This window comes from Tinamus guttatus, unplaced genomic scaffold, assembly GCF_059628265.1.
Source record: "Tinamus guttatus ecotype Peru unplaced genomic scaffold, ASM5962826v1 Tinamus_guttatus_pri_ptg000434l, whole genome shotgun sequence".
Lineage (NCBI taxonomy): Eukaryota > Metazoa > Chordata > Aves > Tinamiformes > Tinamidae > Tinamus > Tinamus guttatus.
Genome location: NW_028288968.1, coordinates 2549675 through 2576381, shown reverse-complemented (window position 1 = coordinate 2576381; position 26707 = coordinate 2549675). Strand labels below are relative to the sequence as shown.

The window sequence follows — 26707 nt, the reverse complement described above, 5'->3', positions numbered from 1 at the left end:
ATCCGCAGGGGCTCCTGCGGAAGGGAATTTCACCTTCCCTGCACTGCTAACCTATTTACTGCCCTGCTAAAAATAGCCTGCAATGTAGGGCAGCCTCACGGAGAAACCGGGAGCAAACGGAGTGGAAGGGGGAGCGTTTGCAGCAAGCGTCGGGATGCTGGGGATGGGCTACCACCGGCCTGCTCCTGCTGTGGTTAATTCTGTGGAGCTTTTGGAGTTTAAAGGGGTAATATTGATTTTAAGAGGATTTTTGAAGGGGTTTTAGAGATTTCCTGAGTGCTGCTGTGGATCAACGGGACGTGGGACGGTGCTGGAAAGGGGTGAGGTGAGGCACCGGGATGGGGGGACCTTCACAGCAACACTGGCCTCGCAGAAACCCTCATTTTATGTCACCCAAGTCCTCTCTGTCACAGATATTGCTGCTGCTGTGGTTGGCTGGGATCCACCGCCCCAATTATGTGTTTTTGTTTCTCCCGTAGCCTTAAGAGGACGACAGACATGATGTTTGGAGGAAAGCAAGTCGTGGTTTGTGGCTACGGGGAGGTAAGGGCCCGCTTTCCATCCCGTGGAAAGCCCTTCCCACCTCCCTGCATGGAAAAGCGGTGCCTGGCGTCCCCCCCGGCGCCCCTCTGTCCCCGTGTCCCGTCTCTGCAGCCACCTCCGTACCTGGCGAAAGGGAGGATTTTCCTGCTCGACTTTCCAGCGTTGCTCCCAGGCATTGAACAGGGAGTACATTTAACCACGTGCATGATGCTGGCTATCCCGGGGGATTAGAGTTCAGCTTCCCAAGCGGAGCCGAGGCCGTAAGCGGCCCTTTGGCTTTCTCCGCGCTGAACGGAATCGCTCGCGGCCACCGGGATTCCAGCGGCCGGAGGGAAAGCAGCTCCCTGGGAACGGCTCGGGGATGTGTTTGGGTCCTAGCTCCGCTCCCGGGTTACCCTGAATGGTGTTTCCAAGCCACGGGGCAGTCTGTGTTGGCAGCAGCGTTGGGAGGATCCTGCGAATGAGCGTGCAGGGGCCGTGGGTCCTTCCCTCGCATGGCTCAAAAGCAGCCCCTCAAGCTGAAAGCCCCTTTCAGCCTCAGGTGGCCGTGTCCGTGACGGAGCAGGACGGAGCTGCCTTAGGATGCGAAGGGAGCGGACGCAGCCTCCTTCCGAAGGGAGCCGCCGGCTCTCACCTCTCGGCGCTGCTCTCGTGCAGGTCGGGAAGGGCTGCTGCGCCGCGCTCAAGGCCATGGGCTCCATCGTGTACGTGACCGAGATCGACCCCATCTGCGCCCTGCAGGCCTGGTAAGAGGAGGAGCCGGAGCCGCTAACGAGCACGGCTTAATTAGCGACCGGGATGGGCCCTGTGCATTGCCGCCATCAGGATCCCACAGGATGATCCCGCAGGATGATCCCGCAGGAGCCCAGCAGCACCAGGTGCCCTGCTCCATCCGGCAGCGGAATTAAACCTGCTGGTTTCATCTTCTGCTCCTGCAGCCCCTTTCAAACGAGCTCACACTGAGACGGGTCCTAAATGGGACATGCTGAGAAATGCAGCAGGAAAAAAATCCTTTTTTTTTATAGTAACTGTAATTTCACGGCCTGAAGGTCCCAGGAGGATGTCAGCGAAGCCCCAAAATCGCAGCCTTGTTGTCACCTGTGCTGCGCTCGCCTTTCCCACCCAAGTCGGGGAGGACTTGCTGGGTGCTCGACGCCTCCCAGGGCGGTGTAGGGGCCTCAGAACGGGTCTGCGAAGCTCGTGGTGGCTCTGGGGTTTGGGGTTTCTTTGGGGATGGTTTGAATCCCTATCAGGAAGGATCCTGCAGCGGGAGGGCGTCTGCGCCGTCTGGACGTGCTCTGGAAGAGGAGGTGCTTTAAAGCGCTTTCCTGGTTGGAAACTGAGGCACTTTGATCCAGAGGCCTGGAAGAAGAAGTGAAATCCCCCCCAAGTCACCTTTCCGGTGCCACTTTTCCCACAAGAGGCCCAAGTCCCGGGAGCTGACGGCTCCTGGGGAGCTCCCGGTGGCCGGGGACGCCCGTCCCTTTCCTGCTGCCCTGTCCAGCTTCGGCTCTGGAGGTCTCCGAGAGGCAGACGAGCTCTTTTCTGGGTTGGTTTCTGTGTTTTTACAGCTTCTCAAGCTGCGCTGTGTGTTTTTCCCTCTTAGCATGGACGGGTTCCGGCTCGTGAAGCTCAACGAAGTCATCAGACAAGTGGACGTTGTCATCACCTGCACGGGTAGGCGGCTGCGCTCGGGTCTGTCCCCTGCCGAGGGGACGGAGCCTGGGGAGCCTCAAGCTGCTTGTCCCGGCGCTCGGGGTGCGGGGGGCCCAGGGGTGCCAAGGGGAGAGCGCGGCGGGCGCCCGCGGGGACCCCCGGGCCAAGGCGAGCGCCGTGTTGCAGGCAACAAGAACGTGGTGACCAGGGAGCACCTGGACCGCATGAAGAACAGCTGCATCGTGTGCAACATGGGACATTCCAACACCGAGATCGACGTGGTGAGCGCCGCGCCACGGTGACACCCGCTCAGAGCGGAGGACCCTGCAACCATAAAAGTAGTTCTGAGGGTGCAACTCATAGAGGCTTCCTTGGTCGGGGATGGTGACCAGGTCCGAAGGAAGCTCTAAGCCCGGAGCAGTGTCAGCGAGGGCCCGCACTGCTCCCGCTCTCCTGTAGCTCCCGTTTCATAGAATCCCAGAATGGTGAAGGTTGGAAGGGAGCTCTAGGGATCATCCAGTCCAACCCCCTGCACACGCAGGGTCACCTAGAGCACGTGGCACAGGACTGCGTCCAAGCGGGTTTGAAGAGCTCCAGAGAAGGAGACTCCACAACCTCTCTGGGCAGCCTGTTCCAGGGCTCTGGCACCCTCACTGGGAAGGAATTTTTCCTTAAGTTCCCATGGAACTTTTGATGTTTCAGTTTGTGGCCGTTTCCTCTAGTTCTGTCGGTGGCCACCAGTGAAAAGAGGCCGCCCCATCCTCCTCACGGCCTCCCTTGAGGTACTTCTAGACACTGCTCAGGTTCCCTCTCAGCCTTCTCTTCTCCAGCTGAACAGGCCCAGCTCCCTCAGCCTCTCCTCACAGGGCAGATGTTCCAGGCCCCTGATCATCCTCGTAGCCCTGCGCTGGCCTCTCTCCAGCAGCTCCACATCCCTCTTGTCCTGTGGGGCCCAGAACTGGACACAATCCTCCACACGTGGCCTCGGCGGGGCTGTTTCGTGCTGTTCCGCCGCGCTAACCTCCTTCCGCGCCGTGTTCCAGGCGAGCCTGCGCACCCCCGAGCTCACCTGGGAGCGGGTGAGGTCCCAGGTGGACCACGTCATCTGGCCCGACGGGAAGAGGATCGTGCTGCTGGCGGAGGTGAGCGGCACCCGGACCCGCTCCGGGGGACGGACGCGAGGCCCCAGCCAGGAGCCTCCTCCCGGGCCTCCCCACAACAGCCCCAGCCTGAAAGAATTCTCTTTAACCCTCTTTTTGGCTGATGAGTTACTGAATGCGGAAAAGCCCCTGTGTTTTCCTTTATCCTTCCCCAGCAGCGTCCCACACAGCGTGTCCCATCCAGTTTTCACTCCTAAATCGTGTTGTTGAGCCACACGGGGATCCGATGGATTCAGTTGCACGTGGTTTTCCTTGGGCTGCAGCCCCAGAGCAGCTGCCCGGTGCCAAACTCCCGTGGTGGCTCCGAGGAAGGCGGATGGCTGCTGCGTTCCCTCCTTTCACCTTTCCCTGTGCCACCCTTGGGGATGGGACACTCGCTGCAGAGGGACGGGGACACCGAAACGTCGCGTTTCACCCCAAAGGGGACGCGTTGCGCTCGCACTGGGGCTCGTAGCCCATTTTGGGGTCCACCACGGCCGCTTTTGCCCCCCAGGGCCGCCTGCTGAACCTGAGCTGCTCCACGGTGCCCACCTTCGTGCTGTCCATCACCGCCACCACACAGGTGAGCCGGGCGCGGGGCGAGCGGGGCAGCGCCGCGCGCCCGGGACGCGCTCACCCGCGGCCCCTCTCGCAGGCGCTGGCTCTGATAGAGCTCTACAACGCCCCCGAGGGCCGCTACAAGCAGGACGTCTATTTGCTGCCCAAGAAAATGGGTAACGTTGCGCTCGGTGCCTCCTCTTCCCTTCGCCCGAGGGGGAGCGGATGGGAGATGCCGCCGGCTCCGGAGCGTCGGGCTCTCGTTCCCGTCCCTGCCGAGCACTTTCCAGTAGGGATGGGCTCCCGTGGCGCTGGGGAGGTCGAGGGGAGCGACGCTCTGAGCCCAGATGGGGAGAATCCCAGAATCCCGGGATGGCTGAGGTCGGAAGGGAACTCCAGAGATCATCCAGGCCAACCCCCTGCTCCAGCAGGGACAAAAGGGACGCGAGGCCTTCACGTTTCCCCCTTAGGGGTGCAAAGCAGACCCAAAATGCAGCCCCTACGGGGGTGCGTGGGCACTCGAGGAAGGTGTCGGGAGCCCTCGGGGCGCGCGGGGCAGCCGCTGGCCCCACGTTGAGCCCCGAGGCGCCGACCTCTTGCAGACGAGTACGTGGCCAGCCTGCACCTGCCCACGTTCGACGCGCACCTCACGGAGCTGACGGACGAGCAAGCCAAGTACCTGGGGCTCAACAAGAACGGGCCCTTCAAACCCAACTACTACAGGTAGCGACGCTCCCGCCGGCTCCGCGTTCCTGGCCGGATCCGGCCTCCCCGCGCAGCCAAGGGCAGGGGCTAAACAGGGGGTCCCCACCCCGGGGCCGGGGGCGTTTTCTCACCCAAGCGCCGTTCTCTCTTCCCTAGGTATTAAATCCCGCCGCTGCAGCCGGGAGAAGCTGCCAGGAACAAGAATCCAAGTCTTTTCTCAACTGCTGTACAGGACGAAACCGCGCAAGCTTCCTCATGTAGAGCTGGACTTGCTCACGTAGTAGACAGTGTGTTAGGTTATTTATTTATTAAACTAGATACTGCCCCCGCGGCTCCCCGCTGGTGCCTGCGCTGCCGCGGGGCAGGGGGGCCGCGGGGCTTTTTCTTTCTTTTCTTTTGTTCTTCCCTTTTGGCCGATCTCTCGGGGATCGAGGCTGCTGGAATCCGCTGGCTGCCGAGCGCCGGTCGCCTCCGCGCGCTCCGAGCGCGCCGGGAATCCCGCGCGCGGGCGGGAGAGAGCCACGATCCGACCCGCAGGTGGAGCGTTTTGGGGGGGTTCCCTGGCACCCGGTCACTTCTCCCACCGGAGCCGGAGCTGGAGTCAAGGCCGGGAACCGAGCCGGGTCTGCAGGGCCCTTGTTGAGACGCTCCGGTGTTGCCAAAGGCGATGGTTTTATCGGAAGCGATTCCCACGGGAGTTCGGTTTGCCGGGAACGTTTGTCCGGAGAGGAGCAAGGCCTGGAAACGGCGCTGGGCAGAGGGAGCCGCAGCCTCCTCGGCAGCCCCGCGCGGAGCCGGGGACGGAGATGGAGAGAAACCGCCCGAGAGGTCCTGCCTGTCGGGGAAACTGCCGAGGGCTCCGCGTTGCTCCCGTTCCGCTCTCCTCCTCGAAGCCTTCGCAGCCTCCCAAGCACCTCACGGGATGCGCCGGAGGACGAGCGGCAGCCACGAACTCTCAGGACTCTCCACTCACCAGTGGATTTTATTCAGATCCCAAAATTTTGGCAAAGAGCCCACAGAACCTCCTAGCCTTCAAGTTGCCCTGTTTTCTCGTGCTGGAATAACCAGGTCCGCAACATCCGGCAAAACCCGTGAATTTCTCTGGGAAGAGGCTCGGAGACGCCGCCGAAGGGGCCTCCGGCGCGGTCGGAGCGGAGGCGGCCGCCCCGTGCGCTCGGCCATGCCGGTTCCTCAGCCGACCTGGAGACCAGGGGGATCCAGTTTTCCCCGTCTCTTTTCCAAGCTTTTCCCCATGTCGTTCCGCTTCTGTAAAGCTTTCTGGCTTGCTTGGCTTTTCCTAATCAATCTGGAATCATTTTCTGTGATCATCTCCAAATTAAACGTGTAATTATTATTATTTTTTTTTAATGTAACGCATTTTTAAAGATTTAGGAACGGCAGATTTAGGTAACACCAGCAAAACCATGTAAGGAAACTAATTCTGTCCTCGCCTTCGGCGCCACTGCGAGCGCACGGGGCCGCCGCCGCCGCGGCCGGGCTCCGATGCCCGGGGAAGCGCCCCGTTTTCGCGAGGATGTTTTAAATATTAATGTCTGAGTGATTGTATTAGAGCAGCAATAAAGACTCTGTAATCTCCAAACGCAAATAAAACCCGTTGGAAAAGCGACTGGTGCCAGCGGCTGCTCCATGGGGGAGGGCGGCTGGGGGATCCCGGCACCTCCAGGGCACCCCATGGCCCCCCTGGCACCCCCTGCCCTGCACCCCTTAGGGACACCCCATAGCGCCCCTGCGCCTGGACACCCCAGGGACCCCCCTATTCCCTGCACACCCCGTAGCCCCCCATCCTTGCGCCTCCAGGGACACCCAATAGCCCCCAGGTGTCCCGTGCCCGGCACCCCCCGGACCCCCCGGCACCCCTAGAGGACCCCCCATCCTCTCGGCACCCCCATTCCAGCACCCCAAGGACCCCCCGGCACCCCGGGGACCCCCCCACACGCCCCATTCCCAGGATACCCCCCGATCCCTCCCTATTCCCGGCGCCCCAGATTCCCTCCGCCGAGCACCCAAGGGACCCCCCAGCGCGAGGCTCCGCCCCCACCGCCGCCGCGGCCCAATAGCGTCGCGAGGGGTTGTCCAGAGGCCCCGCCCCCTGCGGGCGGTGGGCCAATGGGGGCGCGGCGGGGGCGGGGCGACCCCCACGTGCCGGGCGCGCGCAGCGGAGGCTCCGCGCATGGAGGCGGCACCGGGACCGGGACCGGGACCCCCCGGCCGGGCGCCCCCGCAGCCGCCCCAGGGCCAGGAGCGGAACCAGCGCGGGGAGCCCCAGGTGAGGACGGACCCGCCGCGCTGCCCCGGGCGGCGCTGCCGGGCGCGGGGGGCTCCGAGCGCCGCTCAACGCCCGGGACGGGACGGGAGCGCGGGCGGCGCGCCCGGGATCCCGCTATTATCCCGGGATCCCGTCCCTGCACCGCTGCATTATCCCTGCATCCCGCTCTCCCTGCCGCCCATCCCCGCGGGGCGCTGCACCCGCCTTGGACGCAGCCCCCGGAGCATCCCCGGCACCTCGGGCTCTGTGCAGCGGGCAGAGGCTCCAGGCCCGGAGCCACAGGGAGCAGGGGGAAATTCCAGGTTTCTGGAGCTGGATCCGCAGGGTTTCCCTCTGGGCCAGCTCGGAGCCAGCCCAGGCTCCCGGGATCCCCCCTGCACCTGCTGCTTGAAGAGCCCTTCAAAAAAGAGGCTTTGAGGGCCAATTAACAACAATTAACACCGCGGTTTTGCTTCCCGTCCCTCGCGGAGCCGCTCCGGGCTCCCTGGCGCTGCTGCTTATCCCAATTCCTCCCCGGCTTTGGCTGCCAGCCGCCCGGCATTCCTGCTTCCCAGATTTTCCTGGGCTAAAGGGGGTTGTTTTCAGCCAGGTCCCTCCGCCCCAACCCACTTCCTCGCAGGGAGCCACGGGCAGAGGACACAAATGTCCCTTTTCCCTGGATGCAAACCCTAAACCAGGAATAAATTCCCAGCCCTGGAGGAGCCTCCCTTGGGTTTGCAGGATAGGGCGAGCGGTTCAAGCCCAGGTGTAAACCGGGAATACCGAAATCCCGGCTCTTCTCCCTGCTCCTGCCATCCGGAACGGGTGTCGAGCAGCAAATTGGGTTAATTCAGTGCGCTGCCCGCGGCGAAGCCTCACGCTCCAGTTCTCCGCCGGGATCGCCGCGGAGCAGCCGAGGGATTTCCCTGTATCCAGGCTGAGCCGTAGGGCGGAAAAGCCGAGGGCCGGGTGGACGTGGTGGGAACCTGGCAGCTCCGCGTTCCCTGGCATGGATATTGTGGATATTGCGGTACCTTCGCTCCCGATCCGGGCGGCCGGAGCGCCGCGGCGGGTGATGCCGAGCTCCGGAGGCTGCTGAGCGGGACCGTTTTCCGCAGGGCTCCATGGACTGCCCCGACCTAGAGTTCGACTATGGAGACACCGACGGCCTCGCGCCGGAGCTGTCAGGTACGGAGGGTCCCGACGCTCCCCCGCGCTCCGCGTGGGAATGAACCAGCCTGGAGGCCGCTGGAGCCGGCGGGATTTCGGGGCAGCCTCTCACCGGGGCGCCTGGGTGCGATGGCAGCCTGCAGGACAGGGAAAGCACCGAGTCCTCTTCTCCAAGAGCCAAGGGCTGCAGAAAACGGCCCCTGGTCTGCTCCCGGGGTCCCAAACGGACATTCCCCCCCCCCAAAAAAAAAAAAACGAAAGAAACGGGGCTGGGAGGAGGAGGAGGACGAAGGCCCCGCGGCCGCCCCTGTCCCCGCAGAGCTCTACAGCTACACGGAGGAGCCCGAGTTCGGCGCCAACCGCCGCTGCTTCGAGGAGGATCTGCAGCGCCAGGGTCCCCGGTGCCAGGCGCCCTCCGCGGCGCGCGGCCGGCGCTGGGCGCAGCTGGGGGACGCGCAGCAGAGGGCCGTGGTGATGCGGCTGCTCGACGGGCTCGACGCGGCCGGGCGCGAGCGGCGGCTGCGCGCGGCGCGGGCCCTGCTCTACCTGGCGCAGGGTGAGGAGCGCGGACGGGCCCCGCGGCGCCGGCGCTGCGGGGGCCTCCGCGGGGCTCCGGGGACCCTGGCTCCGTCCCAGCGCTGCCCGGGCCGCTCCAGGCACCTTCGGGGACTGCGAGGACGAGGGCGACGTCCTGCGCTGGTCGCGGCACAACAGCTTCCTCCTCTACCAGATGGGGACCTTCTCGGCCTTCCTGGAGCTCCTGAACATGGAGATAGAGTGAGAGCACCTGCTTCTCCTCCTCCTTTCTCTCCTCCTCTCCTTCCCCTTCCTCCTCTTCTTCTCCTTCCTCCTCCTGTTCTCCCTCCTCTTCTTCCTCTTCCCCTTTCTACTCTCCTTCCTTCCCCTCCTCTCCTTTCCCTTCCTCCTCCTCCTCCTCTTCTCCTCCTTCCCCTGCCTTCTCTTCCTCTCTTTCCTCTTCCCCCCTTCCTCCTTCTCCCTCCTCTTCCCCCCTTCCTCCTTCTCCCTCCTCTTCCCCCCTTCCTCCTTCTCCCTCCTTCTTCCCCCCTTCCTCCTTCTCCCTCCTTCTTCCCCCCTTCCTCCTTCTCCCTCCTTCTTCCCCCCTTCCTCCTTCTCCCTCCTTCTTCCCCCCTTCCTCCTTCTCCCTCCTTCTTCCCCCCTTCCTCCTTCTCCCTCCTTCTTCCCCCCTTCCTCCTTCTCCCTCCTTCTTCCCCCCTTCCTCCTTCTCCCTCCTTCTTCCCCCCTTCCTCCTTCCCCTTCCTCTCCCTCATTCCCCATCCTGTCCCTCCACACCCCGCACACCCAGGGCCAGTTCCCACCAAGGAGGCGGCCATCCCGGCTGCATTCCCAGCCGCATTCCCAGCCGCCGCGGGGGCTTCGGAGCAGCGGCCGCGCGGGCGGCGCGGGGCGCTCGGGCGCGCGGGTCGGTCCCCGCGTCCCTCACGCTGCCGCCTCCCGCAGCAGCAGCCCGGCCGGCGGCAGCGCCCTGCGGAAGCCGGCCGTCTCCGTGGCCGACAGCGCGGAGCTCAGGTAACGCCGGCGCCGTGAGCGCAGGCGCGCGGGCACGCGGGGCCGCGGCGCCACCGCCGCCGCTGTCCTTGCAGGGTGCTGCTCAGCGTCATGTACCTCCTGGTGGAGAACGTCCGTGCCGAGCAGGAGCCCGAGCCGCCCGCCTGGAAAAGCTGCCGCGAGACCTTCCGCAAGGAGCTCGGTGCGAGGCCGCGCGCGGGACGGGGCCCGAGGGAGGTCCAGGGATGGGGCCTGGTTTAACGGGTTCTCCGCAGCCTTCCCCGTCCACGGCGAGGAGCCCTTCGCGCTGCTGCTGCTCACCATGGTGACCAAGTTCTGCAGCGGGCACGCGCCGCACTTCCCCATGAAGAAGGTGCTCCTGCTGCTCTGGAAGGTGCTGCTGGTGGGTCCTCCGTGCAGCAGCGCGTTGGGTGGGAGCGACGCTCGGGCCGCGGCGACGCAGCCTGGGAATGCGCCGCTGTCCGGTCCGGGGTTGTGCGAGAGGCTGGAGCGGGGCAAACGCTGTGGGGACATCAGGGATCAGAGCGGGCCGAGTCATTCCGGGTCATGGGTATGGTTGAAGCCCAGGCAGCTCCATGTCCATGTGAGGAAGAACTTCCTTGGTGTGAGGGTGCCAAAGCCCTGGCACAGGCTGCCCAGAGAGGCTGTGGAGGCTCCTTCTCTGGAGATGTCCAACCCGCCTGGATGCCACCCTGTGCCCCGTGCTCTGAGTGTCCCTGCTGGAGCAGGGCTTGGAGTGGGTGATCCCTAGAGGTCCCTTCCACCCTCACCCACTCTGGGATTCAGAGGATGGGGGACAAGCGTGGGGAAGGAGCCGCTGAGGAGGTTCCCTCAGTGCCACCTCTCCAGCTCGGCTCCCCCAGCCCGCGCGGCCGCGGTGCCGTCGGGGCGCGCGTCACCGCTCCCGTCGTTCCCTAGTTCACGCTGGGCGGCTTCGAGGCGCTGCAGGCGCTGAAGGTGCAGAGGAGGCAGGAGCTGGGGCTGCCGCCGCTGCCCGAGGACAGCATCGCGGTGACGCGCAGCATGCGCGCCGCCTCGCCGCCCGCCTGCTCCGCCGAGCTCTGCGAGCAGCCGCCGCCGCCCAAGCGCGGCCACCGCAGCCGGCGGGTACGGCCGCCTCCTCCCGGGGGCATCGCGGGCTTCCCCGCGCGCGTCCCGCCTTCCTCCCGCGCTCCCTCTTCCTCTGCAGCCCCTGGTGAAGCAGGACAGCCTGGATATCTACAATGAGAGGGACCCCTTCAAGAATGACGAAGGAGGAGTGGATGAAGAGGAAGCTGACGACGTGGACGGAGGCATTGAGGGCGAGCTGGACCTCATGGAGCGGGATGCGGTGATCCCGGCCATGCCAGCTCAGTGCCCGCCTGTGGAAAAGGTGTCCTTCCCCAAAGGGCTCCCCTGGGCCCCCAAAGTCAGGTAGAGTTTCGGTGTCACCCTCTTTTCTCCTGGTCAGGGTTTGGTTGGGGCCTTCCCCACACTTTGCAAGTCAAGGGTGGCCAAGGTTGGCCAGTAATGATGGAAAGGCCAAAGCCACGAGGGAGGTGGGTGGTGTTGGCTGGAGAGCCACGTGCGGCCGGGCTGGCTCCTAGATACGTCACCTCGAGGCTCGTTCAATAAAGTGGCCTCTCATTTACTGCGTTTGCCTCCGGTCTGGCCAGACGGAACCTTCTTGAGCGGCCCCCATCTCGGCTGTGAAACGGGAGAGGATGAACTTGGTGCCTTCCCTTTCTGAGATGGATGCTGCTCTATAACCCGGGAGAAGAGGGTGAAATGCTGCGCCCCTTCCCTCAAATCTGTGCAGGCTTTTTGCTGTTGGGCCAGTGCCCAGATTTCATCCAGCGTCTTTAAAATGCCAGAGCAAATATATTTCCTGGCTTGGGAGCGGCGCCGGGATTAAGTGTGCTCATCCAGAGCACTCGGAGCAGGGACACAGTGAGGATCTGCTTCCCAAATGGGTCCCTGCACATGCAGTGCCATCATATTCCATGTTAATGCTCTCCATCTAATTTTTGCTCTATTTTTTGCTCGCCCTCCCGTAGCCGTGGAGGGACGTTTCTCCGTGCAGAGCGTGCGGATGCTGCCTGCTCTTAAAACCTCCAATAATCGATGCTAGGAAGATAAAAGGTCCCGGCCGGTCATACATGGCTGTTCTGATAAGTGTCTGTTTTCCTCCCTCCTGGTTCTTGTTTCTCTGCCCCTCCACCAGACAGAAGGACATCGAGCATTTCTTGGAAGCGAGCAGGAACAAGTTCATCGGATTCACGCTTGGGCAGTAAGTGCTCCGTTTGCCATGGAGGAAAGGAAAGCTGGGTGTTCCAATATTCCGCTCCTCCCAATGACAGGATATTCCACCCATTTTCTGGAAGCTTTGCTGGGGAGGGGAGCGTGGGCAGCTCAGGCAAAAAGAGCCCTGGGCTCAGCAGGCTCCAGGCCTCCCCTTCTGCCTTTTGGTCTGAAAATGAAGTGTTTTGACCCAGAAGTCCTCCCAGCCTTGTCCTTACCTTCTCCCTTGCCCTGCAGAGACACCGAAACCCTAATAGGGCTACCCCGGCCGATCCACGAAAGCGTGAAGACCCTCAAGCAGGTAAGGTCTGTGGGGAGCCTGAAATCCTGCTGAGGACACCTGCTTGTCTTGCCCCGAGCCTTGCTAGGGATGCTGTGCTTCTTGGCAAGGCTCGGATATCTCGTGGAGTGGGAGACACCCTTGCCAAGGTCAGCAGAGGGATGGGGACATGCCCGAATCGGTCTCACACTCAGCTTTTGTGACCGGGCGCTCATGACAAGCAGCAGGTTACCCAATACATGCTCTTGGCCAACGGCAATGTGAAAGGTTCCAGTTGTTTGCAGTGCTTCCGAGCTGAGCTCCTGCTCTCTCGGCCTTGGGAAGTCAGTCTGGTAAATCCAAGGATGTGAGCAGCTTCAGAGGGTCTGGATGCCCAGCTGTGCCTGCTGCTGCGCCCTTCCCTGTGGTGGGAATTGCTTCCTTGCCTCCGTCCCGTTCGCACAGACCCCGGAGACTTGTCCTTGCACTTGCTGCTCGGCCATGTGTGGCTCTTCACGGTCTTCCAGCTGGAAAAAAGTGGCAAAGACCAAGAGGACTCAATGCTCCCTGGCTACCACCACCAAAACAGCCCTAAGGGCCGCGGTTAAATCCTTCTTTCCGGGCGGACGCTTGGAGCAATTCCTCTCCAGGCCTGTTTTGCTGCTCAAGAGGCCCCTTCTGCTCGCAGCCCCCTTGGTTGCCAGCCCCATCTGCCACGTCCTCACTTGATCATTTGTGTCTTCCCCATCTCCCGTCATCCCTAGTCCAACACCCTCCTTACCAGGTTAGCCAGCCCATTGGCCAAGATACTTCTGCACTGCTTGGTCAGCTGGACCCCATCTCTACCAAGACAGTCCCATGATTATAGAAATGAAACCAACTATTGACACCAGCTGCACAACCTGTTGTTGACCCCATGTTCGAGTCTCTTCAGGCCTTCCCCCCTCACCAGCAGGGACCAGCTGGACCCCACGACCTTGTCCTTTGCCCCCAGAGCCATGTCAACATGTTGATGCTCTCCAGGTGTCCTGGGCAAGATTGCGGGTGCCCATGTGGAAGAGCAGCAGGGTAATAGTCTAGGGAGATGGACGAGCCTCTCCACAACGTCCCAGATCTGAGCCCCCACAAGCAGCCCGTGTCCCTCGAGGGCAGGTGAGGGGCACATTGCCCTAAGGGCAGCGTCCTCTGGGGATCAGGGGCTCCGTTTGACCATGGTCCCAGCTCCTTGACCGCTACAAGGGGTACCTATCGTGGCGTCACAAGTCTGGTGGACCAGAAGCCACCAGCCTTCTCCATGCCGGGAGCTTCCCCTTCCTGAGCCCATAGGCACCAAATCCACAGCTGGAGGTTGTCCAGGAGCTGCAGCATCAGGGTCCAGGAGCTGCTGCTCAGAGATGAGCTGGTCAATGATCTCCTCCTCTCCCTCCCCATGGGGCATGTTCTGCTCTCCTCACGCAGCTCCTTGACTCGGTGCGAGCCCAAGCACTCCTGGCCGTCTCAGACACTATTGCTTGGGGTGGCAGGGAAACACCAGGTAAGCTGTCACTGCTCAATGCCTTCATCCTTTAGCTGTTGTATTTCTCTGCCTTTATCTGTGTGTTTTGCCAGCACAAGTACGTTTCCATCTCCGATGTGCAGATCAAGAACGAGGAGGAGCTGGAGAAGTGCCCTATGTCCCTGGTAAGAAGTCGCTGCCTTCCACGGCCAGGTGGAAACATGAAGGGAGGGTGGTGGAAGCAGCAGCCTCTGCGTGGTGTCACCATCGCGTGGTTGTCCCACCCTGATGACCTGAAGGCTCTGCCGGTGCCTAGTTGTGTTACAGAAATTCCTAAGTTCCCCATGATCCTTAGGATGCACCTTGGATGCTCCCTGTTCTACAGCAACATCCTGTTGCCATCAAACATAACAGCAGAGAAGGGCCCAGCAGTGTCCTGCAGGGCATGGCCATGGCTAAGTCCTCCAGTTGGGTTTTGTGCAGGTGGCCAACATGCCTCACATGGACTTTCCCTGTGTTTCTAATGCTTCTTTGGGCTAGGGGGAAGAGGAAGTCCAAGAAACACCCTGCGAGGTCTTGTATCGAGCCATGTTATACAATCTGCCCCAATACATGGTAAGGCCACGTCCCTTAAAAGTAAAACAGAGCTTGTTGTGGTGGGACGATGGGCTGGTGAGACCTTCTGGGCTTGAGGGCGCTGCCTTTGCTGCTGTTGGCAGCCCTGCACTGAGGGTCCTCTCGCCCTGCAGATCGCGTTGCTGAAGATCCTCCTTGCTGCAGCTCCCACCTCCAAAGCCAAGACGGACTCCATCAACATCCTGGCAGACGTGTTGCCTGAGGAGATGCCGTGAGTCCATCTGCCAGCCAGCGGCTCCCGGGGCAGCACGGAATCTCTTGCTCCATCGGGATAGTTGGGGTTTGCAGATAGGCTTGGGGGCTTCCAGGCTTGGGGAAGAGCGGAGAGAGCTCTCGTCCCTCCAAGCAGGGACCGTGGAAGGAGAGGCTGCCCATGGCCAAGGCAGTAATTCGCCAAGCTTCAACACTGGGCAGCAGACCTGCTGCCCCAGGGGTGTCTTTCTCCTAAGCCCAGGCAGCCCCACGATGGTGGGAACAGGTTTCCCGGCAGAGAACCCTTTCCTGATGCTCCTGTTTGATAACTCTGAGCAGAGCAGCCCGTGCCGGCGGGCCTCGCTCCTGTCCCCACCGCGCTGTTGCCTTGCTTCCCTCCCAACCAGCACCACTGTGCTCCAGAGCATGAAGCTGGGCATCGACGTGAACAGGCACAAGGAGATCATCGTGAAGAGCATCTCCGCCGTGTTGCTGCTGCTCCTCAAGCACCTCAAGCTGAACCACATCTACCAGGTGAGCGCCGAGACCGAGGCACCCACCGCCAAGGGGCTCCCCAGGTAGACGCGTTCCCTAACAGTCTCCTTCTTAAAATATCTACATGTCTTTTAGGCTGCAGATAGGTTTTCTATTGGGTTGAACCTTAGCCCCAGGACGGGATTTCGATTCCATTCCTCGTGCTAGGATAACCTGCCTGCAGTATAGCTGACAAGATCCCTTCCACCCACGCAGCAGCAGCCTCCCCGGTCACAGGCTGAAATCCCCGACATGGGCACGAGCAGAAGCTGTGCTGGCACGTGGGGAAGGGGATGGGAATAGACTGGACCATTTTTTTGCTCTGCCTGAGCTCCGGTTACAAACAGCAGCGCTGGATGAGACCTTGGGAACTCATCTAAGCTGCTCCTCCGTCCCAAGGCAGGATCAAATTCTCAGGGCTCCTGTTTCAACAGAGCCCACGTGTCCGTGTCCTCGATGCAGAGTGACTTTTGGCTGCGTCATGCCAGCCGAGCTGTAGGGTTTGGCTCCGAGTCACCTCCCTTATCTAGTTGCTGTGTTGGTCTAGCGGCATCCGCATGCAGCTGCCCAACGTGAGCTTGAGTTATCCCCGAGTTATCCTGTCCTCTTACCGTGTATCCAAACGGGCCGAGCCGGGCGGCTGGGAGCCGGCGCGGAGCCCTCTCGGTGGGGTCAGGAAAAGGAGGTTTAAATCAGGATTACGGCTGGTAACGCTTCTATATAAAACATCAGCAGCTGCCCCGCAAATGACTGCACCACAGAGGGCAGGCAGCGGGTTTTGCATTCACAGAAGCATTCCTCCCCATGCTTGTGCACGTTCCTTGCAGCAGATTTTATCTTGGAAAGCTCCCATACAGTCACTAGGTGCAGCTATCCTTAAGCTAATGCCACCAGGTTGTACGGCTGCTCCCGTGCAACCCCTTTCCCAGGTGATGAGGGTTGCTGTATATGATGCATGCGATGCACATGATGTATATGTGCAGCTGCCCCATCTAAGGTGCAAGCAGGAGAGGTGGGGAGAGCAAACCCTCATGCTGACTTGCTTTCCAACGGCGCCGACGCTCCGTTCGCCCGCGCCTGCTCCCCGTTGCTAACGGTGCCACGTTTCACTTCTCTCCCTCAGTTTGAGTACGTGTCCCAGCACTTGGTGTTTGCCAACTGCATCCCGCTGATCCTCAAGTTCTTCAACCAAAACATCATGTCTTATATCACCGCCAAGAACAGGTAGAGCCCTGTGCAGATCCACGGCGGGACCGAGGCACTTTTGGGTGCAGGCATGGCTCTAAGACAATGTGTTTTGCACTGCACAAACATGCTAGAAGAGATTAAATTCTGACTGATGAGGAAGATGAGGAGGGGACAGTTCAGACTCTCAGACTACTCCTAAAACATGTGCAGGTCCCTGTCCCCCAGCGCCTGCAAGGCCACAGCCTGGGAACAGCTACAGGAGATAAGAGTCCTCTGGGCCTGCTCTGCTTTTTATAGCTGTGATTCAGCTCGCCTGACCTGTTTGGGATTTAAATAGTTGTCACTGCCTTTTGCTTTTGCTAATTTGGGAAAGGCACCTGGCCCTTGCTCGCCTGTGTGTGTGGCCTGGCCATGCCAATGCAGTGCCAGCAACTGGTGGCAAAGGAGTTCACGGCTTCTGGATACAAGCTGGGGCTATTGGGGCGCTCTCTGCATGGTGCCACCAACTCGAGGGTTGTGGTGGATGGGAGCCACCATCCCTGGGTCACACAAGCCTCTCCCATGTCAAATGCCTTAAGTGAAGCATCTGCAGCATCTTGTGGCCTCAGGGGACTTCTTCTGAAGTCCTTCTGACTCCGTGGTGGTGGCAAACAAGGAGAAACACACCGAGTGTAGCTGTGTGATAGCACGCCCTTCGCTTCGGGTTAAGTGCAGGTCTTGGGGGATATATTGCATCAGTGCCTGTGTGTGTGTGCACAAATATATGTGTGTGTGTGTGCACATATATGTGTGCTTATACTTATTGGCTGCTTTTATAAAGGCAGTAAGTCTGGAAGGTTCTGAAAGGCCTTACGAATTTTATTGATGGTAATACGGTGTCATATGTCTCCTTTGAACTTAAGAGCTGTTTTGTTTTGCCCTTTATTTTTTTTTGCATGTGTATAAATAAGTAATCTGTCATCTCTTAACGGACCCCAAATCCTCCAAGTGCTTATTAATGCGTTCAGGATGTGCTGCCAAGCCAAGAGGAGCCAGCACTTGAACTGGCATTCCTGGTCCTGCAAACCACTTACCGCACAAGGCACTTTGCGCTTGCTGCCCGGGGGCCCCTGTAATTCCAAGTCCGGGCACAGGGAACGGGAGTATTGCAGATTGCTGGGGATAATAATGAGGTTATTTAGAAGAGCTGCTTTAACACTGGCCTCTTTCTTAACGAGCCCCTCTTTCCCGTCTCCCACAGTATCTCCGTGCTGGATTATCCCTATTGTACAGTGCATGATTTGCCCGAGCTCACCGCAGAAAGCCTGGTAAGCAGAAAGGGTCCTTGTAACCAGTATTGCAGTGTGCAACAGGGTGAGGAAGGATTTTTATTTATTTATTTATTTTTGTTCTCCTGTCCTCTTTTTCTATACTCCCAGCCCTTCCAAAATTAGGCTTTTTTTCCCTCCGGATTTTGAAAGCCACCCATCACTGCTCTGACTCATTAGCAGCCATGGGGAGATGGAGGAAAAAGGACTTTGCTTTTGGGCACCCTATAAAAGCAGTTGTTTCAGGAGTGCCCCCTTCACTTCTCCAGACTGGAGAGCCTGGGTTTCGTCCAGTGGATTTCATGAGATTTGTCCAGTTTTCACAGGATTTGTCCAGGTTTTCACTGGCCTGAGCACTCACGTTTTGTAAGAAGCTGGTAGACGATGGAGCAAACTGCACCCCACATCCCTACAGAACTTAAACTCGGTACTGGGCAGTGTGGTGGAAGGGCGAGCGCAGCACTGCGGGCACTGCTAGTGAAGAAGGAAGCGTTTTCAGGGAGCCCACCCAAATCCAGCGTGATCTCATGTCACCTGAAGGCTGAAACCTTCAGCAGACACCATTTTCCTTACCTTAGTAGGGTTTAAAATCATTAAAACGAGGTGAAGGACCATCTTTCTTGCTGCTCCTGGCGGATCCCTCCCGGCTATCGGCTCCAGGCCCATGGCTTGCACTCATCCGAATGTCTGGCCGTGCCAAGGCATTCCGCATCCTGGCCCGATGGGGACATCTAGTGACTTGTCCCTGCACACTTAGCTCTGTCCCCAATGGTCTCACCAGCCAGCTAGGGGGAAGAAGCAGCGTTTGTTAGGAGGGGACACGGGAGGCCCCCGCAGGACCCTTCTCTGAGCAGGGTCTGCTCCATGGGTGGGTGCTCTATGGGATGGTACCTCCTCGCTGTCCTCCAGCAGATGCAGTGGTTGTGCCCATGGTCACCCTGCCTCTTGCAGACGTGGCGCTCTGTTGGACAAATATACAGGAAAAGGGGTGTTTCATTTAAGGCTACGAGGCTGATGAAAACATATCCCCTAAAGCAGTTCTGGGAACGCACCCTTTTGTCTTGGTGTTCAAGGAATAGCTGTGTGGGCAAAAAATAAACTGCCAGTGGAAAAGCTTTATGAATAAATCTACAGTATGAGTAAAACCTGCTTGAATGTCACCATCGTAGGGAGGATGCAATGATCTGGGAGGTCCCTCAAGAGAAAATGTGATGTCTGCCTGAGCTCCAACTACCCCTTAACCTTTTCTCCTTGAAAACCATCTTCTCTGAATGAGGAGCCACATCAGCTTTGAACAGGGGCTGCTGTTAGGGAGGGCTCTGGACAGAAAACTCCTCGTTTGGGGTTTTTTTTGGCTATGTAGCATCTCCAAGATGATCCTAAACTCTTGATCTCTGTTGTGCCACAGAGTGACATCTTCCTGCTTAACCAAGTTCTAGTGTTTTCCTTTTTCTAGTGATATTGCTTGGCTCAGCATCCGAATGCATTTACATTTTTAATTCCCTGAGGAACGACGAATAAATCAGCAGTGACAGGGCCCGGTGACAGAGTCTTTGGCTGTTGGTCAACCGCTTTTCTCACAAAGTGTAAATCAGGAGGCAACAGCATTAAATAAATCCACTCTTGTCCTATAAAAATGACATGGATTAGATTTGCTGAGAGCAGAGGTTCCCGGGAGCCATCCTGCCTGCTCCGAGTGCTCCCTCTGGAGGATGCTCAAAACTGGAGCAGGTGATAGGTGACGTTGTATTTTTTAATGAGTTAAGGTTGTGACTTGCTGCACGTGGCTTACAAACTCAGCAGTCGCTTCCTTGCAGGAATTGCCACTTGGGTTGGCCACCAGCACAGTTTGCGCTGTGCGTCTTAGAAATTAATTTCCATAATTAAGAACAATGATTCCCTAAGCAGTGGTGCTCATTGGGATCGAATTTGGTCTCTGAGTACGAACGACAAATATAAATCCATCATAATATATGTTGATTCTCTTCCTCTCTGTGTCTGCTTGCAGGAGGCTGGCGACAACAACCAGTTCTGCTGGAGAAACCTCTTCTCCTGCATCAACCTGCTGAGGATCCTCAACAAGCTGACCAAGTGGAAGCACTCCAGGACGATGGTAAGGCAAGGACAAGACCTCAGGGACATTCATGCCTATGGATCCCCATTTTTGGGCTCTGTCAGACACTCCTGGGGCTCTGGGTTTGTACCGCACCCATGCAGGTGTCAGCACCCAATGCCTTCCAGCTGTACCGACATCCTTTGCATTGACTTCTTCTACACGCTGTCTTGGCTTGTGTCCACCTGTGAGCAGATGCTGGTGGTCTTTAAGTCAGCCCCGATCCTGAAGCGGGCTCTGAAGGTGAAGCAGGCCATGATGCAGCTGTACGTCCTCAAGCTGCTGAAAATCCAGACCAAATACCTGGGGCGCCAGTGGAGGAAGAGCAACATGAAGACCATGTCTGCCATCTACCAGAAAGTGCGGCACCGCATGAACGACGACTGGGCTTACGGCAACGGTGGGTATTGCCCAGGAGGAACCTTTCTGCGCCCAAAGCAGAAATCAGCAATTTTTAAAAAAATATTTTTCGACATCTTCTCTCTTATGGCCCGTTAAGATCCCCTGAGCTTGTTTTGGTCAGCACTGGCAATTTCTTGCAGAAGCCATAAGGCAACATTCAGCACAGTCAGGAGGGAAAAGATTAATTTCACAAGAGTTGGATACGCTCAGCTCAAAATAAATCATCTTTATGGAGAAAATGGTTATTTCATATAGATACAGAGCTTGTAAAGACCAAGTTTCAAAATACTGATGTTGCGTGTTTAAATAATATGACTGAAATACTATGGTTACCACCTCCAACTCAACATTCTTTATAGCTTTTCAACATCCTTCATAGTTAGATTTGCCTAAAATTTAAGAATCTTTGGTTTCAGTAGATGCTGGCAATCTTGCCAGGTTTGAACTCTATGCATTGAACTAACTGTTCTTTATCTCTGTCTCAGACGCTTGTGGAAATTTGCAGTCAAAGTGGTGCAGTCATTCTGGAAAAACAAAAAACAAGAGCTTAGTAATGGTACAGATTCCTTAATGCACAATGAAAAGCAGAAATAATTGCATTTCCATAGGAAGCTTTCTGCTACTGCTTAATTTGTCAGTGAGGCTAACATATTCAAATACCTTAAATTAAAATGCATGCATAATGTCATCTGGCCAGGGATAACGATTAGGAATAACTGACTGGCTAATACCCTGGTCAGTTCAGGCATGTGATTGCTGTAGATTCTTCATGGCCTTGTTCTGCTCAAACCTTGTCTGAATTACATTTTCACATCACTGCCCCTGGCTGGGTTCTGCTTCTTCTTCAACACAGACATTGATGCGAGACCCTGGGATTTCCAAGCCGAGGAATGCACCCTACGAGCCAACATCGAAGCCTTCAACAGCCGGCGCTACGACAAGCCGCAGGACTCGGAGTTTGCGCCCGTGGACAACTGCCTGCAGAGCGTGCTGGGACAGCGGCTGGAGCTCCCCGAGGATTTCCACTACTCCTACGAGCTGTGGCTGGAGAGGGAGGTGTTTTCCCAGCCCATCCGCTGGGAAGAGCTGCTACATTACCAGTGAAAGCAGCACTGTCACCCCTCAATACCGATGTGAGGTGCTGAGGAGAACCAAGACTACTTTTGTCCATCTTTAGCCTCTTTTCATCCGTCCAGGCACCTCTGAGGAGACAATTGCACATCTTTTTGGAGAGTTTTCCATTGACTTCTTGGAGGCCAAGCAATATATAGGGATCTGTACATTGCTTCTACTGCTGTATTGGTGGCAATCTCAAGAGAGCTTTGAGCTCAGCCAGTCTTCACGTTTGCACCAGGGCCTGCAATATCAGACTCTGGTCCTGTTGTTTAGCTCTGTTCAGGCATGTAAGTTGGTTGTAGGAGCATCTCACCCGTGAAAGACTTTCACCTCTCCTAAATACCCCACATTGTGCCTGATTTCTTTTCTTCTATTCTGTTCTGGTTGCCCACTGAGATGCTTCCACATCCCACTGCCACGACCGAGATGGCCCAGTTCCCTGCTGAAGGCAAACACAAGAACTAGTTGGACTCTCTGCAACCATCTCAAGCAGAGTTTACAGGTTCATTAGCCCAAAGGAGACTAAATTACCTGGTCCCTAAATTACCTGGTGCTGCTGAGATCGTACAGCCCAGCTCACAGAGGCCCCTTTCCAAAACCGATGGGTTCTGCATCTTCGCCAGGGAGATAAATCCATCTCCTTTTGCACCGCTACCGTTTTCTTCAGCACTACATTCACTTCACTTTCACATTAGAGCAAAATGAGCAGCAAGATCTTCTGTGTTCAGAGCTGTAGAGGAGGCTGAAATAGAAACGTTGCCATGTTTCTGTTTGATACAAATTCACAATTACTGGTGTAGAAATGTCTACAAGTGCCATGTAAAGGCAATTTTTCCATAATCTATCAAGAAGCAAATGCACGGGAATAAAAATGCAGCAGGATCATTTTTCTGAAGAATCATTATTGCAACATGTTAGGTTTCTGTTCACCTTGTTGCTCTTTAGCCCTTCCAACCCTGGGGGAGATGGAAAAAAGTTCCACTGGAAATAACCCTTCTGGTTTTTACACGCTTTTTGGGTTGGGCAGGGGGAAATCTCTCTGCTATGCCCCAAAACGGGGAGGAAAGAGCACTTCAGCTGGCATTTCACTGCCTGCATATGCATAAAACAGCAGCCAGCGCAGCCCATGCCTTTCAAATGAAAGGGGTGTTAAGGCCCATGCATTAACCTTAAGGTCCATATATGTTCCACACCTAGGAAAAGCCATGGTGGGTGGCCATGCCAGCTTGAAGGAAGACTGAAAACCCTGGGAAGAGCTGTGGGACAACCAGGGAACAAGTCTCGATCCTTACCTAGCGTGGGGAAAAGTCCCTTCCACTCAGCCCAGATCCATCCCGAGGGCTGTGCTGCAACAGCATGCTGCATTTTACGGTATTTTCTTCAGTATTACAAAACAGGGCCTGCAAAATATGATCTTTCTCTACAGAATTTTATCAGTTCAGCACAGCAAAGGCCTTAGCACCAATTTTGGATCACAAAAACAGAAAGCAAGCATGCGTTAATGGAGCGCGGGCAAAATTTTACTTCTCTTAAACAGTATTACTATGCATATATTCAAGCATGAGAGTGATAAGTTATGCCAGGATTTGTGCTTATTGCTGTGGAATTAAACTGAGAATGGCTCCTTCATATGGTTTTTAAGAGGCATTTTTTTGAAAAAAAGAAAATAGCATTAGCATGCCTGCTCGCCTTTTTAAATAAGCTTTTGTTCAAAACAAATCAGAACAACTTTTAAATGCATGCATTTATTTGATTTTTTTTCTTCTTGTACCTTAATTTAAATGCTTCATTTGAAAAAGCAAAACAGAACAAACCCCCCCAAAAAAACAGCTTTATCCTCTCCCCATCTCTGTTCTCTCACTACTGGATAATGACTTTTGGATGTATTTTGGATGTTTTACGCTGGTATATCTGTAGAAAGCTGAACAGCCCAAAATAGCAGACTTATTGGGTACAGATGTATTCATAGTGTTAGAAAATGCAGTATTCATAGTGGAAATACAGTACTAAGATTACTATTTTCAGCCACGTCCTAAGGGCTGGACGGACAGTCCTGGATTTTCTTGGCAATGTTTTGGCATCAGATCTTCCTAAGGAATTGCCTTTTTTTTCCCCGTTTTCCCCCTCAAGCCAGAGTGCTGGGACCTTCAGAATTAAGTTTTGTAGCTTCTCTGCAGCGGAAGGAAGAGCATCTGTTACCTTACTCCAAATGTTGATTCCCAGAACACTCAATTGCTCCTAATTTCTAGTGTGAACTGCTCACGTTGAACAACAACTCAGCTCACAGGTGGTTGTTGAAGGATTTGTTGTTCCTAGGTCTTCTTCAGCACCGTGTGATCCTTGTTCCTGAAGAATATAAGGCAATTTACACTCTCGGCCATCTATATGTGGCTTTTGAACTAGCTAGCTAATTTCATGTAAATCTAGGGGAAGGATAAAGGTTTTCTAACACCAAGAGTACCCAAGGCTCTGTCCTGCAGCATGACAGGGTCCAAAAAAGTCCTCAGTAAGGATCAGAAATCCCTCTGATGGGCAAAAACACATAAGAAGATGCAACCCCAGCTCCAAACAGTTAATCTAGAGAGAAACCTGATGTGAGGTGAGAAAAAAAAAAAAGTTTCAAAACACAAAATGATGCAACAGCAGTTAGATTTGGTGGTATTTCTTTCAATTCTCAGCTGACATTTTTAATCTCTGTTTGAAGGTGGTCCCCTGGCTTTGTACAAAAAGTGGACTTTCTCCCTGTGAAAAGGAGCATCACCTCTTTCCTCCCATGTATTTTCATAAAATTAATAATGTCCTGGCTTGACAGATGCCAGAACCAAGGGACCCTCTATTAATCAAATTGTAACTACAACTGCGTGACTTTACAAGCCTGGGTTTGTTATACTCTCAGTTTGCAGAAACCTCCCTTAATTATTTATCGGAAATCTTAGGAGTGCAAATAGCAGTGTGTTTTGCAGCCAGGTCCAGGCACCCTTATAAAAACCAACAGCTCCCTGCATGGATCCCCTTGATTTCAGATTTCAGGCACACTTGTTGCTAGCATTATTTCTTTTCAGCCTCAGCAGTTAGTAAAATGTGGTATTTTGCTGATAGTTTAGGTAAAATGAGATACTGATGATGATTTTTATTAACACAGCGTGATTTGCTAATTGCAAAGTCACCTTTCGCTTAATACAGTACAAATCAAATATGATTTTTTTGTCGGTTTATTATTTATCTTTGGCTTGCTGCTCTAAGACTTCTTTCAAAATGTTTTTTTTTTAGAGGCAAGGAAGCTCTTCGGTTCACAGCTCATCTTCTGCACCAGACTCGCTAGATGGCTGGGACTAGATGGCCTGGGTAACCGTATCCCTCCGGTTCCCCTGCCACCAAGCACAAAGAAATGCAGCTGCTCTATTATTGGGCCCAAGTAGAAGGCAGATAAGGTGCTCATTAGCGTCAGTGAAGTCTGATACCCCCCTGACAACCAGAAAGCACCTTCTCCAACAGAGCAAAAACTTCTGGAGGCCGCTTGTGGTAACAGGAAATAGGGAAAAGTCTAATATCGTCCAGAGAAAATAATATACCCCTGTGAAACGAGAGGATGGAAAGTGCATGAGAATCACCACTGTCATTCACTATTTCGAGATCTTTTCCCAAAACGCTCTTCCTTGGCAGTCTTCATCCCTGTGTCCCTAAGGAGCAGCTCTTCCCCCGGGCACCCCCAAAGTGTCCCCAGTCCTGGAATTTCCTACCTTTATCTGCACAGATATTACGAACTGGGGAGCCTCTGGACCTCTGTATGCAAGTGCCCCTCGTTGCCACTGCAATTTCCACTGTAAGGGGGAAAATTTACAAGTATTTAGCAAAACAGACTAACATAAGCTCTTCACAGGGTCCACATACCTTTTATCCACTGCATCATTTAAAAGCACCCAAAGCAAAGGGGGCTTAATAAACATTGTTATCCCATGGGCTAAAATAATTGATATTTGTAATAAATTCAACAATCCCTGGAGGTGACAGGAAAAGGAGAGGGAAAGATAGTTGGGTATTTTTGTGAATCAGACTTATAAGCCGGTACACAGGAGATGTAGACTGTATATAGACTGTACACAGGAGATGACATTACATATGAAACTTTATACCAGGGGAGAAAACAAAGGCTGGAGAGCAGGAGTGTCTGATAGGTGAATTAAAAGTAAATGCATCTAAGGAGGGTGACAGTACAAGTCCCGTTTCCTTAGGAAACCACACGTAAGCAAAACCCTTCCACGCTCCTACCTATAAACATTTTGAAGAAAAGCTTGAAAATATGATAAAGTGCAGGCTGGAGGCTTACGTGCAAGAAAGCAAATTCAGCTCTCACTCGTATTTTCACTCATGGTTTTAATGCAAGATCCATATCAGTTTGCAGAAGGGAGCACATAGCAGTGACAGCCTAATGCTGAGGGATGCAGAAGGAAAACCTGTCTGTTGCCCATCCTTAATTGAAAATACTATATATAGTTATATAGAGAGTATATATACATAAATTCTTTTTTTTTCTGTGCATTAGAAGCATGGCTGTGCAAATATGAGGCCTCTAAAGGGGTGCAGGGCACTGAAACCAACCCTTCAGATGCCTCCTCTCCCCTCTGATCCCTCCACTTTTGCATTCAGGCTTCAGGCTTCCCCTGAATCTAAGAGATTTGCCTTAATTTTAACTACATTAAGTAACTACTACTACTTAATTTTAACTGCATGCCACATTTTTGTAAATATCCAAACTCCATTAGCCAGAGTTTCGGGCTGAAACACAGTTCCTGTGTGAAACGGTGGCTGCTTTTTAGAATGTTTTTGTGACAAAGGTCAGATGGTTAAACGAAGGGAAAACGCCCATGTTTCACACCTCATGCTCTCAGAGACAAAGAGCTCTGCTGTTTCCCCAGCATCCTTCTCCAACAGATGCAGAAAGCTGAAGCAGAGCATAAACACATGAGGCATAAAAAAAAATAAAAAGGACAAGAAACTTATTTTAATGAGTCTTACAAACGCCGGCCCTTCCCTTCCCCTTTGAACACACGGTTTCCGCCGCCCGCCTCAGCTTTCGGTTGCGGCGCCGGCGGGCGGGATGGCGCCGCCTCCCCTCAGCTTTTCCCGCCCTTTCCCCGAGGCGGCCGTTACAGCCGCAACGGTCGCGCGCCGGCCGCGGATTGGACGAGGGGGCGCTGCGTCACCGCCCGCGCTTTCCCGCCTCTGCCGGGCGCCGCTGCTGCGCAGGCGCGAGGGGAGGCGGGAAGGGGCGGGCGGGGCGGGCGCCTCGGTGACGCGGCGCCTGAGGTAAACAAGGGGGCGCCGCGCCCGGGGGCGCCGGTGAGGGGCGTCGTGGCGGGGATGGGGATTGCGGACCGGGGACTTGTGTCCGCCGAGCGTTTGGTTCCCGCCCCAGGCAAAGCTGGGGCTGTGAGGGGCGGGCAGGCGTGTTTTGGGCGTTGCGTTTTCGTTTTTGGAGGGCGGACCGGGCGTCTTTGCACCCGACGGGGGAAGAGCTGTGGAAAAGCCGCCGTGTTTCTGCACCTCGGTGGCGGCGGGGGAGCTCTCGGCAGCTTTGTGGCTTCTGCCCCTACGCTGCT

At 55.9% G+C, this 26707-nt stretch overlaps 2 protein-coding genes across 4 annotated transcripts in view; both read left to right on the top strand.

Annotated features, from left to right (window-relative positions):
- The window catches only part of AHCYL2 (adenosylhomocysteinase like 2), a 61959-nt gene extending 57084 nt beyond the window's left edge, over positions 1-4875 (top strand). For 2 of the 3 annotated variants that reach the window (XM_088531825.1, XM_088531826.1), the window contains exons 9-17: positions 480-543; positions 1201-1289; positions 2150-2220; positions 2386-2480; positions 3243-3341; positions 3853-3921; positions 3994-4072; positions 4499-4619; positions 4758-4875. In XM_088531825.1, coding sequence (XP_088387951.1) covers positions 480-543; positions 1201-1289; positions 2150-2220; positions 2386-2480; positions 3243-3341; positions 3853-3921; positions 3994-4072; positions 4499-4619; positions 4758-4764 — 694 coding nt within the window. In that variant the 3' untranslated portion in view covers positions 4765-4875. Of the gene's footprint in view, positions 1-479; positions 544-1200; positions 1290-2149; positions 2221-2385; positions 2481-3242; positions 3342-3852; positions 3922-3993; positions 4073-4498; positions 4624-4757 lie in introns of those variants that run through there. The other variant, XM_088531824.1, reaches the window with a different exon arrangement.
- A 1917-nt stretch (positions 4876-6792) lies between these two features.
- STRIP2 (striatin interacting protein 2) lies at positions 6793-21095 on the top strand. Its single transcript, XM_088531790.1, has 20 exons — positions 6793-6888; positions 7986-8055; positions 8357-8593; positions 8694-8814; positions 9517-9585; positions 9660-9766; positions 9840-9967; positions 10504-10692; positions 10775-10998; positions 11789-11854; positions 12103-12166; positions 13733-13804; positions 14160-14234; positions 14369-14466; positions 14855-14981; positions 16105-16205; positions 17410-17476; positions 19485-19589; positions 19785-19989; positions 20845-21095. The coding sequence occupies exons 1-20, from the start codon at positions 6793-6795 to the stop codon at positions 21093-21095; spliced, it is 2472 nt and encodes an 823-aa protein (XP_088387916.1).
- Positions 21096-26707: the final 5612 nt, after the last annotated feature.

Coding starts and splice junctions, on each gene's coding strand:
- STRIP2 (XM_088531790.1), top strand. CDS start 6,793: ATGGAGGCGGCACCGGGACCGGGACCGGGACCCCCCGGCCGGGCGCCC. Junction 16,206..17,409: donor TATATCACCGCCAAGAACAG/GTAGAGCCCTGT, acceptor CGTCTCCCACAG/TATCTCCGTGCTGGATTATC. Junction 19,590..19,784: donor GGAAGCACTCCAGGACGATG/GTAAGGCAAGGA, acceptor ACCTGTGAGCAG/ATGCTGGTGGTCTTTAAGTC.